Here is a 14,043-nt window from a genome sequence, read left to right as displayed (position 1 = left end):
CGATGTTGGTGCGTGTCAACAACGCCAAAGACTGTTGTGTCCATCCCTGGCTGTGCCAACGCGCGACCTCCATACCAACGGGGACGACTTCTCTCCCGGCCTCCTTACCGACGGTGGCGACATCCTTGGTGAGGGTGTGCCACCTCTCTTCCCCGCTGCTGGTACGCATCAACGATACCATCGACGGTTGTGGCCACCTGTGGCCATGTCGGCACGCGACAACTGTTGGAAATATGCCCTAGAGGCAATAATAAATTAGTTATTATTATATTTCCTTGTTCATGATAATCGTTTATTATCCATGCTATAATTGTATTGATAGGAAACTCAGATACATGTGTGGATACATAGACAACACCATGTCCCTAGTAAGCCTCTAGTTGACTGGCTCGTTGATCAATAGATGGTTACGGTTTCCTGACCATGAACATTGGATGTCATTGATAACGGGATCACATCATTAGGAGAATGATGTGATGGACAAGACCCAATCCTAAGCCTAGCACAAAGATCGTAGTTCGTATGCTAAAGATTTTCTGATGTCAAGTATCATTTCCTTAGACCATGAGATTGTGCAACTCCCGAATACCGTAGGAATGCTTTGGGTGTACCAAACGTCACAACGTAACTGGGTGGCTATAAAGGTGCACTACAGGTATCTCCGAAAGTGTCTGTTGGGTTGGCACGAATCAAGACTGGGATTTGTCACTCCGTGTAAACAGAGAGGTATCTCTGGGCCCACTCGGTAGGACATCATCATAATGTGCACAATGTGACCAAGGGGTTGATCACGAGATGATGTGTTACGGAACGAGTAAAGAGACTTGCCGGTAACGAGATTGAACAAGGTATCGGTATACCGACGATCGAATCTCGGGCAAGTACAATACCGCTAGACAAAGGGAATTGTATACGGGATCGATTGAGTCCTTGACATCGTGGTTCATCCGATGAGATCATCGTGGAACATGTGGGAGCCAACATGGGTATCCAGATCCCGCTGTTGGTTATTGATCAGAGAACGTCTCGGTCATGTCTGCATGGTTCCCGAACCCGTAGGGTCTACACACTTAAGGTTCGATGACGCTAGGGTTATAAAGGAAGTTTGTATGTGGTTACCGAATGTTTTTCGGAGTCCCGGATGAGATCCCGGACGTCACGAGGAGTTCCGGAATGGTCCGGAGGTAAAGATTTATATATGGGAAGTCCTGTTTTGGTCACCGAAAAAGTTTCGGGTTTTATCGGTAACGTACCGGGACCACCGGGAGGGTCCCGAGGGTCCACCAAGTGGGGCCACCGGCCCCGGAGGGCTGCATGGGCCAAGTGTGGGAGGGGACCAGCCCCAGGTGGGCTGGTGCGCCCCCCCACAAGGGCCCAAGGCGCCTAGGGTTTGGGGAGGGGGCGCCCCACCTTGCTTGGGGGGCAAGTTTCCCCCTCTCCACCCCTTGGCCGCCCCCCTAGATGGGATCTAGGGCTGGCCGCCACCCCCTAGGGGTGGAAACCTAGGTGGGGGCGCAGCCCCCTCTCCCCCTATATATAGTGGAGGCATAGGAGCAGCCCAAGACATGAGTTTCTTCTCCTGTTGGCGCAGCCTACCTCTCTTTCTCCTCATATCTCACGGTGCTTGGCGAAGCCCTGCTGGACTACCACGCTCCTCCATCACCACCACGCCGTTGTGCTGCTGCTGGATGGAGTCTTCCTCAACCTCTCCCTCTCACCTTGCTGGATCAAGGCATGGGAGACGTCACCGGGCTGTACGTGTGTTGAACGCGGAGGTGCCGTCCGTTCGGCACTAGGATCTCCGGTGATTTGGATCACAACGAGTACGACTCCTTCAACCCCGTTCTCTTGAACGCTTCCGCTTAGCGATCTACAAGGGTATGTAGATGCACTCTCCTTCCCCTCGTTGCTGGTTTCTCCATAGATAGATCTTGGTGACACGTAGGAAAATTTTGAATTTCTGCTACGTTCCCCAACAGTGGCATCATGAGCTAGGTCTATTGCGTAGATTCTTTGCACGAGTAGAACACAAAGTAGTTGTGGGCGTTGATCTTGTTCAATATACTTACCGTTACTAGTTCAATCTTGTTTCGACAGTATTGTGGGATGAAGCGGCCCGGACCGACCTTACACATACTCTTACGTGAGACAGGTTCCACCGACTGACATGCACTTGGTGCATAAGGTGGCTAGCGGGTGCCAGTCTCTCCCACTTTAGTCGTAACGGATTCGATGAAAAGGGTCCTTATGAAGGGTAAATAGCAATTGGCATATCACGTTGTGGTTTTGCGTAGGTAAGAAATGTTCTTGCTAGAAACCCATAGCAGCCACGTAAAACATGCAAACAACAATTAGAGGATGTCTAACTTGTTTTTGCAGGGTATGCTATGTGATGTGATATGGCCAAAAAGGAATGTGATGAATGATATGTGATGTATGAGATTGATCATGTTCTTGTAATAGGAATCACGACTTGCATGTCAATGAATATGACAACCGGCAGGAGCCATAGTAGTTGTCTTAATGTATTGTATGACCTGCGTGTCATTAAACAACGCCATGTAATTACTTTACTTTATTGCTAAACCGTTAGCCATAGTAGTAGAAGTAATAGTTGGCGAGACAACTTCATGGAGACACGATGATGGAGATCATGATGATGGAGATCATGGTGTCATGCCGGTGACGATGATGATCATGGAGCCCCAAAGATGGAGATCAAAAAGGAGCAAATGATATTGGCCATATCATATCACTATTTGATTGCATGTGATGTTTATCATGTTTATGCATCTTATTTGCTTAGAACGACGGTAGTAAATAAGATGATCCCTCATTAAAATTTCAAGAAAATGTCCCCCCTAACTGTGCACCGTTGCGAAAGTTCGTTGTTTCGAAGCACCACGTGATGATCAGGTGTGATAGATTCTTACGTTCACATACAACGGGTGTAAGCCAGATTTACACATGCGAAACACTTAGGTTGACTTGACGAGCCTAGCATGTACAGACATGGCCTCGGAACACAAGAGACTGAAAGGTCGAGCATGAGTCGTATAGTAGATACGATCAACATGAAGATGTTCACCGATGATGACTAGTCCGTCTCACGTGATGATCGGACACGGCCTAGTTGACTCGGATCATGTAATCACTTAGATGACTAGAGGGATGTCTATCTGAGTGGGAGTTCATGAGATGAACTTAATTATCCTGAACATAGTCAAAAGATCTTTGCAAATTATGTCGTAAGCTCGCGCTTTAGTTCCACTGTTTAGATATGTTCCTAGAGAAAATATAGTTGAAAGTTGAAAGTAGCGATTATGCGGACAATAGAAAGCTTATGTCCTTAATGCACCGCTCAGTGTGCTGAACCCCAAACGTTGTTTGTGGATGTTGCGAACATCGGACATACACGTTTTGATAACTACGTGATAGTTCAGTTAAACGGTTTAGAGTTGAGGCACCAAAGACGTTTTCGAAACATCGCGGAACATATGAGATGTTTCGAGGGCTGAAATTGGGATTTCAGGCTCGTGCCCACGTCAAGAGATATAAGACCTCCGACGATTTTCTTAGCCGGAAAACTAAGGGAGAAAAGCTCAATCGTTGAGCTTGTGCTCAGATTGTCTGAGTGCAACAATCACTTGAATCGAGTGGGAGTTGATCTTCCAGATGAGATAGTGATGTTTTTCCAAAGTCATTGCCACCAAGCTGCTAGAGCTTCGTGATGAACTATAACATATCAGGGATAGATATGATGATCCTTGAGGTATTCGCGATGTTTGACAGCGCGAAAGTAGAAATCAAGACGGAGCATCAATTGTTGATGGTTGGTGAAACCACTAGTTTCAAGAAGGGCAAGGGCAAGAAGGGATACTTGATGAAACAGCAAATCAGCTGCTGCTCTAATGAAGAAACCCAAGGTTGAACCCAAACCCGAGACTAAGTGCTTCTGTAATAAGGGGAACAGCCACTGGAGCAGAATTACCCTAGATACTTGGTAGATGAGAAGGTTGGCAAGGTCGATAGAAGTATATTGGATATACATTATGTTAATGTGTACTTTACTAGTACTCCTAGTAGCATCAGGGTATTAGATACCAGTTTGGTTGCTAAGTGTTAGTAACTCGAAATAAAAGCTACGAAATAAACGGAGACTAGCTAAAGGTGAGCTGACGATATGTGATTGGAAGTGTTTCCAAGGTTGATGTGATCAAGCATCGCACGCTCCCTCTACCATCGAGATTGGTGTTAAAATAATTGTTATTTGGTGTTTGCGTTGAGCATAGACATGATTGGATTATGTCTATTGGAATACGGTTATTCATTTAAGGAGAATAATGGTTACTCTGTTTATTTGAATAATACCTTCAATGGTATTGCACCTAAAAGGAATGGTTTATTGAATCTCGATCGTAGTGATACACACTTTCATGCAAAAGATATAAGATAGTAATGATAGTACCACTTACTTGTGGCACTGCCATGTAAGTCATATTGGGGTAAAACGCATGAAGAAGCTCCATGTTGATGGATCTTTGGACTCACTCGTTTTTGAAAAGTTTGAGACATGCGAACCATGTCTATTGGTGTATACGCATGAAGAAACTCCATGCAAATGGATCATTTGGACTCACTTGATTTTGAATCACTTGAGATATGCAAATCATACCACATGGGCAAAATGACTGAAAAGCCTCGGTTTCAGTAAGATGGAACAAGATAGCAACTTGTTGGAAGTAACACATTTTGATGTGTGCAGTCCAATGAGTGCTGAGGCATGCAGTGAATATCGTTATGTTCTTACCTCACAAATGATTTGAGTAGATGTTGAGTATATTTACTTGATGAAACACAAGTCTGAATTATTGAATGGTTCAAGTAATTTCAGAGTGAAGTTTAAGATCTTCGTGACAAGAGGATAAAATGTCTATGATATGATCATAGAGATGAATATCTGAGTTACGAGTTTTGGCACACAATTAAGACATTGTGGAAATTGTTTCACAATTAATACCGCCTGGAACACCATAGTGTGATGGTGTGTCCGAACATCATAGTTGCACCCTATTGGATATGATGCGTACCATGATTTCTCTTAGCAAATTACCACTATCGTTTATAGGTTAGGCATTAGAGACAATCACACTCACTATAATAGGGCACCACGTAATTCCGTTGAGACGACACCGTTTGAACTATGGTTTGGAGAAACCTAAGTTGTCGTTTCTTAAAAGTTTGGGGCTGTGACGCTTATGTGAAAAAGTTTCAAGTTGATAAGCTCAAACCCAAAGTGGATAAAATGCATCTTCATAGGACACCCAAAACAGTTGGGTATACCTCCTAATTCAGATCCGAAAGCAATAGGGATTGTTTCTTGAATCGGGTCCTTTCTCGAGGAAAAGTTTGTCTCAGAAAGTTGAGTGGGAGGATGGTGGAGACTTGATGAGGTTATTGAACCGTCACTTCAACTAGTGTGTAGCAGGGCACATGAAGTTGTTCATGTGGCGCCTACACCAATTAAAGTAGAAGCTTATGATAGTGATCATGAAACTTCGGATCAAGTCACTACCTTACCTCGTAGGGTGACAAGGATGCGTACTGCTTCAGAGTGGTACAGTAATCCTGTCTTGAAGGTCATGTTGCTAGACAACAATGAACCTACGAGCTATGGAGAAGCGATGGTGGGCCCAAATTCTGACAAATGGTTAGCAGCCATGAAATCCGAGATAGGATCCATGTATCAGAACAAAGCATGGACTTTGGTGGAATTGCCTGATGATCGGCAAGCCATTGAGATAAATGGATCTTTAAGAAGAAGACGAACTTGGACGGTAATGTCACCGTCTATGAAGCTCGACTTGTGGCGAAGAGTTTTTTCACAAGTTCAAGGAGTTGACTACGATGAGATTTTCTCATCCGTAGCGATGCTTAAGTCCGTCGGAATCATGTTAGCATTAGCTGCATTTATGAAATCTGGCAGATGGATGTCAAAACGAGTTTCCTTACCAATTTTGTAAGGAAAGGTTGTATGTGATACAATCAGAAAGGTTTTGTCGATCCTAAGGATGCTAAAAGGTATGCTAGCTCCAGCGATCCTTCCATGGACTGGAGTAAGCATCTCGGAGTTGGAATGTGCACTTTGATAAGATGATCAAAGATTTTAGGTTTATACAAAGTTTATGAGAAACTTGTATTTCCAAAGAAGTGAGTGGGAGCACTATAGAATTTCTGATGAGTATATGTTGTTGACATATTGATGATCAGAAATGATGCAGAATTTTCTGTAAAGCATATAGGGTTATTTGAAAAGTGTTTTTTTTCAAGTGAAAACCTGGATTAAGCTACTTGAACATTGAGCATCAAGATCTATGAGGATAGATCAAAAACCGCTTAATGGTACTTTCAAATGAGCATATACCTTGACATGATCTTGAAGGTGTTCAAGATGGATCAGTCAAAGAAGGAGTTCTTGCCTGAGATGTAAGGTATGAAGTTAAGACTTAAAGCTCGACCACGGCAGAAAAGAGAGAAAGGACGAAGGTCGTCCCTTATGCTTTAGACGTAGGCTCTACAGTATGCTATGCTGTGTACTGCACCAGAAGTGTGCCTTGCCATAAGTCAGTCAAGGGGTACAAAAATGATCCAGGAATGGATCATTGGACAGCGGTCAAAATTATCCTTAGAGGAATAAGGACATGTTTCTCGATTATGGAGGTGATAAAGAGTTCGGCGTAAAGGGTTACGTCGATGCAAGCTTTAACACCTATCCGAATGACTCTGAGTAGCAAACCGGATACGTATAGTGGAACAACCATTTGGAATAGCTCCAAGTGGAGCATGGAAGCAGCATTTACAATATGACCTAGAGATTTGCGAAGTACATACGGATCTGAATGTTGCAGAACCGTTGACTAAAACTTCTCTCACAAGAAAAACATGATCAAACCCCAGAACTCATTGAGTCTTAATCACATGATGATGTGAACTAGTTTCATGACACTAGTAAACTCTTTGGATGTTGGTCACATGGCGATGTGACCTGTGAGTGTTAATCACATGGCGATGTGAACTAGATTATAGTGGGAGACTGTTGGAAATATGCCCTAGAGGCAATAATAAATTAGTTATTATTATATTTCCTTGTTCATGATAATCATTTATTATCCATGCTATAATTGTATTGATAGGAAACTCAGATACATGTGTGGATACATAGACAACACCATGTCCCTAGTAAGCCTCTAGTTGACTGGCTCGTTGATCAATAGATGGTTACGGTTTCCTGACCATGGACATTGGATGTCATTGATAACGAGATCACATCATTAGGAGAATGATGTGATGGACAAGACCCAATCCTAAGCCTAGCACAAAGATCGTAGTTCGTATGCTAAAGCTTTTCTAATGTCAAGTATCATTTCCTTAGACCATGAGATTGTGCAACTCCCGGATACCGTAGGAATGCTTTGGGTGTACCAAACTTCACAACGTAACTGGGTGGCTATAAATGTGCACTACAGGTATCTCCGAAAGTGTCTGTTGGGTTGGCACGAATCGAGACTGGGATTTGTCACTCCGTGTAAACGGAGAGGTATCTCTGGGCCCACTCGGTAGGACATCATCATAATGTGCACAATGTGACCAAGGGGTTGATCACGAGATGATGTGTTACGGAACGAGTAAAGAGACTTGCCGGTAACGAGATTGAACAAGGTATCGGTATACCGACGATCGAATCTCGGGCAAGTACAATACCGCTAGACAAAGGGAATTGTATACGGGATCGATTGAGTCCTTGACATCGTGGTTCATTCGATGAGATCATCGTGGAACATGTGGGAGCCAACATGGGTATCCAGATCCAGCTGTTGGTTATTGACCAGAGAACGTCTCGGTCATGTCTGCATGGTTCCCGAACCCGTAGGGTCTACACACTTAAGGTTCGATGATGCTAGGGTTATAAAGGAAGTTTGTATGTGGTTACCGAATGTTGTTCAGAGTCCCGGATGAGATCCCGGACGTCACGAGGAGTTCCGGAATGGTCCGGAGGTAAAGATTTATATATGGGAAGTCCTGTTTTGGTCACCGAAAAAGTTTCGGGTTTTATCGGTAACGTACCGGGACCACCGGGAGGGTCCCGGGGGTCCACCAAGTGGGGCCACCGGCCCCGGAGGGCTGCATGGGCCAAGTGTGGGAGGGGACCAGCCCCAGGTGGGCTGGTGCGCCCCCCCACAAGGGCCCAAGGAGCCTAGGGTTTGGGGAGGGGGCGCCCCACCTTGCTTGGGGGGCAAGTTTCCCCCTCTCCACCCCTTGGCCGCCCCCCTAGATGGGATCTAGGGCTGGCCGCCGCCCCCTAGGGGTGGAAACCTAGGTGGGGGCGCAGCCCCCTCTCCCCCTATATATAGTGGAGGCATAGGAGCAGCCCAAGACATGAGTTTCTTCTCCTGTTGGCGCAGCCCTACCTCTCTTTCTCCTCATATCTCGCGGTGCTTGGCGAAGCCCTGCTGGACTACCACGCTCCTCCATCACCACCACGCCGTTGTGCTGCTGCCGGATGGAGTCTTCCTCAACCTCTCCCTCTCACCTTGCTGGATCAAGGCATGGGAGACGTCACCGGGCTGTACGTGTGTTGAACGCGGAGGTGCCGTCCGTTCGGCACTAGGATCTCTGGTGATTTGGATCACGACGAGTACGACTCCTTCAACCCCGTTCTCTTGAACGCTTCCGCTTAGCAATCTACAAGGGTATGTAGATGCACTCTCCTTCCCCTCGTTGCTGGTTTCTCCATAGATAGATCTTGGTGACACATAGAAAAATTTTGAATTTCTGCTACGTTCCCCAACAACAACTTCTCTCTGAACATCCACATCCACGCCCTCTCGCTAGCCAGGGGCCCTGCACAAGGGGGTGAAAAAAGGAGACAAGAAGGAGGATAGCTACAAGCTCCTCTTGGTCGCCCAAATGGAGAGGATGGAATTCAACCGGCAGCCGGTGTGGGATAGGTTCAAATTGAGTGGGAAAGGATGAATATGGAGAAGACGAAGACATGAGAGCAAATGGAGCTTGAGAAGTCGAAGGTATGTGAGAGCATTTGAGATTGAGAGATAGAAACATGAGGCTCGCGGGGAACACCGAGGAGTCGAGGATCATTTTGGCCGACACTAGCCTCATGGATAATGGAAGTGTGGTTCACCAACCAAAAGAATGAGACCAATGACCTCGGGAAAGTCGCTTGACCTCATGAATAACGACTGTGTATGAATTATGATTTTTATTTATCGTGGATCATTTTGACTTGTGTTGAATTGTTGTGTGCATATTGATCGAAGGGTCTATGCGCATGATATGCATGGATTTGGGGTTTTGGAAATGGAGCCCGACGTTGCCCGAATAGACAAATAGCGCTCGTTCGGCTCCTGTCTGCAAACAGGTTTGAACGTGTCCGTGGACATATGAAAGACCAAAATATAATGCTTCTGGGGATATGCAAGGCCTTATTCTGGCCACTACAATTGTTGATGTTTGGAGCCGAGCACGTGGGGCAGGCGGGCAAACGCATATGGAATAAACTGTCTGGAGGAAACCCCGTCGAGTAGCACGCCATGTGTATGCTGACAACTGTGTGATGATTTGACATAATGTGCTAAATTTTTAAGGGGTCAAATGCGGCTTGACTTTTTTTAAATGGGGTGAAACAAATGAAAATGTCTTAAACGGCGTAATTCCATTAAAGCGGCAAAATAGGGGTGAAACTGAAATTTAGTCTTCATTTAATCCATTTCTTTCTTTATTCATATTAATGAAAATTTAGAACTAAGATTATCCTAATAGTTTGATTTGAAAGATTACACATGCGTCGCATCATGTTGCTGCTATTAAATAGTCTGCTAGATGATGATTTTGGCCCTCTTTTTTTTTCGAAACGATTTTTTGGCCCTCTTCGTGTCCCTTACCTCGCGACTACAAACAAGAAGACAGCCACATGAGAGCAGCCTAGCTGGCCACCCTTCCTTCCTTCCCTTGTGGAGTTGTGGTGCACTCGTGTCCCACGCGCGAGCGCTGAGCTCTCGCGCTGACGAGCAGCTAGCACGCGCTGGGCTTGAACCCGAAGACGCTCTGGCCTACGTCGTAGAGCACCTCGAGCGTCCTCTGCTGCACGTTGCCGATGATGCCGGTGCTCTCGTCGTCGTCGGTGCCCGTGAACGCGAGGCAGCTGCCGAATATGATCCCGTTCGCGTCGAGGTCGACGACCGCGCCGCCGTCGAACACGAGAGCGACGGTCGGTATGCTGACGTTGTCCTGGCCGCTGAAGTCGAAGCACGTGTCCAAGATGCTCCTGGACGGCGCCGGCGGGTACTGCTTCATGCCGTCCTTGAACGCCGTCTTGAGCGCCGTGTACGCCGTGGGCGGCAGCCGGGTGATGATGGTCCCGGAGTCCATCACGGACCCGGCGGAGAAGACGGAGGGCGCCACGCTGAGCTGCTCACCGCCGACCTTGATGCCCTGGAGTAGCACGCCGTAGAACGTCGGGGCCTGCTCGCTTCGGAGCATCCCCGTCGTCGCAAAGCCCGTCGTGCCGGTCTGCGCGCCGAGCGTCAGGAACCCCTTGGAGCCGGGGGAAGGCGGGAGGCAGTAGGAGAAGGCCCTGCCGTACTTCGCCGCGGTCTGCGAGATGAGCGACTGCGCGTCGCCGCCGAGCCCCATGAGCCCGTCGGTCTTGTCGCCGAAGCCCTCCTCGACGCGGCTGCAACCGAACTGGAAATCCTTGACCGTGTCCGAGCCCAGCGCCAGCGTGTCGGAGCCGTACGTGCCGGTGGTGTTGGAGCCGTCGCCGTAGCGGACCATGTACTGGCACTCCGAGTTGGAGCAGGTGTTGGCCTCGGCGCCGAGCTGTGTGCACGCCGCGGCGCCGCACAAGAACGGGGAGTACGTGCTCGACTTGGCGGGGTCGAAGGGCGTCGACCCGGCCGTGGAGTTGGAGTTGCAGTGCACCCACGACACGTCGCTCCCGGTGTCCATGGTCATGGTCTGCTGCACCGCTGGCGAGCCAACGCCCACAGTTATGACGTACTCCAGCGTGTCCAGGGAAGAACCCAGTTCGGTGGGCACCTTGAGCTCCTCCGACTGCTGCAGCCCGCCGCCGCGGTGGTTCTTGGAGAACTTGCGCTGGACGTAGCCGGCTCGGAGCTGGTCACGGCGGAGCAGCTCCTCGAAGGCAGGCTCCTTCTTGGAGGGCGCCGGCGAGCACGGGCCGTGCCTGTGGTTCAAGGGCACCGTGGCTCCACTCGACGACGACGGATTCACTGCAAAATCAACACACGAATGGAATAATTAATCAAGTTGCAGAAAGCTACGCCCATCCGTCCACACTACTGATCAGTGATCCACTACGTACCTTTGGGATCAGAGCAGACGGCTTGAGGCTTGAGCGAGCTCGTCGAGAGTATCTTATAGCTCTGCTCGCTCGCTGCACCGGCGATGAGAACATGGCAGATGATGCACGACAGGACGAGCAACAGCTGCGAGACGAACGCCATGGATGTTGCTTGCTTCGAAGGGAATGCTGGGGGAGGCTAACATCTAGAATCTGAGCTTATATAGATATAAGAATCTCCGAACACAACCACAGAAAATTGGAACTTGGAAGACTCGTAGTTGACTCGGTAAACATGGCAGCCGTGGTATATGAGACCAGGTCTCATATAAAACAGGTGAGACCCGTCCTGATGGATGACACGTGTCATTCACAAATCACAAAGCATCTAATCTCTCCCCTCCCCTGATTTCAGGTGCGGGGTGGGGTAGATGCTTTGTGATTCGCCTTTGCTAAAATTCAGTCGACTGAGACTTCGCGAAGTCTCAGTCGATACTACAATCTGTTGATCTTGCATTGAGATTTGTGCAAACAATTTTTTTCAGTTTTCTTTTCTTCTTGCATACTACATTGCTTGACTGAGACTTCGCGAAGTCTCAGTCGACTGAGACCTAGATAAACCCTTTGTGATTTGTGAATGTCACATGACATCCATCAGGATGGGTCTCATCTGCTAACCCGTGAGACCTGGTCTCATAGAATTTTTCTCCAAATGGAAGGCTCAGTCTCTTCCAAACGAAATACTGCCGCCTTGATCACGACGGGAAGTCCCTTTCAGTGAGAAAAAAAAGAAGGAAAATCACGGTGCAAAGTGCCAGTTTTAGAGTTCGGCCGTCCCTGTAGCAAGGGGCACCATTCGAAGGTGTTCGGCTGTTCGCCTTTCTTTGTAGTGGTGGTCCCTTCGAACAATGGATTTTCATGGGGAAAACATATGATTTCTTGAGGTTATAAGAATGCTTATGGTTTTTTGTAAACATTTCTGTGTGGTAGGAAAGATGAGTGGAAATATTAGATCATATTTTTGGGAATTAAGGAGAAGTACAAAAAGGTTTGATGGATTTAATCCCCAATTTCATGCAGGGTTCTTTCAATGCACATGCACATAGACGCAAGCACTTATATAGAAGATTGAGGTCACGGGAAACGATGAAGCCCCCATTTGAAGCTTCCATTTAAAAGAGATCATCCACCACCATATGAGATGTGCATGCATGGCCTCACACATGAGGTTCGATCCATGGTGGACTGAGAGTACAATCACCTCCAGTTGTTATGTAACCAATAGTCGATTCTATAAACGCATGTGTCCTACCATATTGGGATGTGTACACCCAGCTGCATTCAGGCATATGATTTCTTGAAGTAGTAATAAAGCACAAGATTTAAAAAATCTTTTGTCTCATACAAAAGATGAGTAGAAATTTAAAAACACGTTTGGAATTAAGGAAAAGTACATAAAAATGTTTGCTGGATCTAATCAACAGTTTCATGCTGGGTCTTTTGTGCTCACAGAGCGCTTGTATGATGCCGAAAACTGGACCTGCGGAGAACGACAAGTCACCATTTACCGTTACCACTCAAAAAGGGTTATCCACCTTTACAAGATGTGCATGGCATCAAATCGGAGGTTTGATCTATGGTGGGTTGGGAGTACAACCACCTCCATTAGTTATATAACCACCAGTTAGTTATATCGACGAAACTGTCCTACTATGTTGTGGAAATGTGTACGCCAAGTTGCTCATTCTAACACTTTTTTTGTCGAAACCAATAACTAAGAAAGGAGCCTTGACATTGCAATACAAAAAGCACCTCATTTTTAACAACAAACGAGGCCAAACTTTACATTGCTCGGTTAGAAAATTGGATTAAATCCAAGACCATGCTACTTAGCGAGACTAGGCATAGAGCACCAAGGCAACAAACTGGTCAAAACCAAAACACACAAAGATGAAGACCCGCACAGTAACAAAGACCTTCAACATCATTGTCATCACCTTTGCACCGTGAATTGCGTCAAAGCCACCTAAGACTATCGAGTCATCTCTAGAATCTACTAGTTGAATGATATTGTCGCCAAATATCGCTGAGATGCGCAACTCCAACTTCACAACCACCTACATTGTTGCAGGATATGAGTGAACACGTAGCTAATACGAGTCCCACAAACATGAAATTGTTGGGGTTGCACCACCACCAAATGATACCTCCTGCTTTACTAGAATATCATAGTTGCCACCACCAGCGGCGCATCTAGGGGGGGGGTGCCATGGGTGTCATGGCACCCCCTACACAAATGCAATATAATATATGTATGCTATAATTAATATTAATTGTGTAAAATTTAGTGCTATTTCAGACTACTTGGGCTAAATTATACTATTTCTGTGTAAGTTTTCTAAATGTTGTATTGACATATTGAAGTTTGGCACCCCTGTACTTAGATTCTAGGTCTGCCACTCGCCCCCACATTACCCCAACTACCACCCCTAGCCACAAGCGACACCGGTGAAGGTCATGGTTTCCAAGATGGCGCCTCCAGGAAGGGGCATCAACACCAAAGCCAGGCCTAGGGATTTTACCTTAGAGAACAGAAGACCTTCACGATATGGTAGAAACAAACTCAAACTCTTCAGTAACACCTCCAGGGTGGAAAACCATGC

The 14,043-nt window shown here is 46.8% G+C and overlaps 1 protein-coding gene across 1 annotated transcript; it reads right to left on the bottom strand.

Moving 5' to 3' along the window:
• Positions 1–9,753: 9,753 nt before the first annotated feature.
• On the bottom strand, positions 9,754–11,593 carry LOC119324554 (aspartyl protease family protein At5g10770-like). The gene is made up of 2 exons (XM_037598338.1): positions 11,402–11,593; positions 9,754–11,309 (listed from the first exon to the last, which is right to left on the bottom strand). Exons 1-2 carry the CDS (start codon positions 11,541–11,543, stop codon positions 10,090–10,092), a joined length of 1,362 nt encoding a protein of 453 aa, XP_037454235.1. The 5' UTR covers positions 11,544–11,593; the 3' UTR covers positions 9,754–10,089.
• Between the last annotated feature and the right edge of the window lie 2,450 nt (positions 11,594–14,043).

Source organism: Triticum dicoccoides, chromosome 6B (assembly GCF_002162155.2).
Source record: "Triticum dicoccoides isolate Atlit2015 ecotype Zavitan chromosome 6B, WEW_v2.0, whole genome shotgun sequence".
NCBI lineage: Eukaryota > Viridiplantae > Streptophyta > Magnoliopsida > Poales > Poaceae > Triticum > Triticum dicoccoides.
Note: the sequence above shows the minus strand (reverse complement) of the source record. Positions and strands in the feature narration are given on the sequence as shown.

Excerpts from the sequence above, each read along its gene's own strand:
- LOC119324554 (XM_037598338.1), bottom strand. The coding sequence starts at position 11,543 with ATGGCGTTCGTCTCGCAGCTGTTGCTCGTCCTGTCGTGCATCATCTGC. Across the intron at positions 11,310-11,401 it reads CGTCTGCTCTGATCCCAAAG|TGAATCCGTCGTCGTCGAGT; the intron begins GTACGTAGTGGA and ends TTGATTTTGCAG.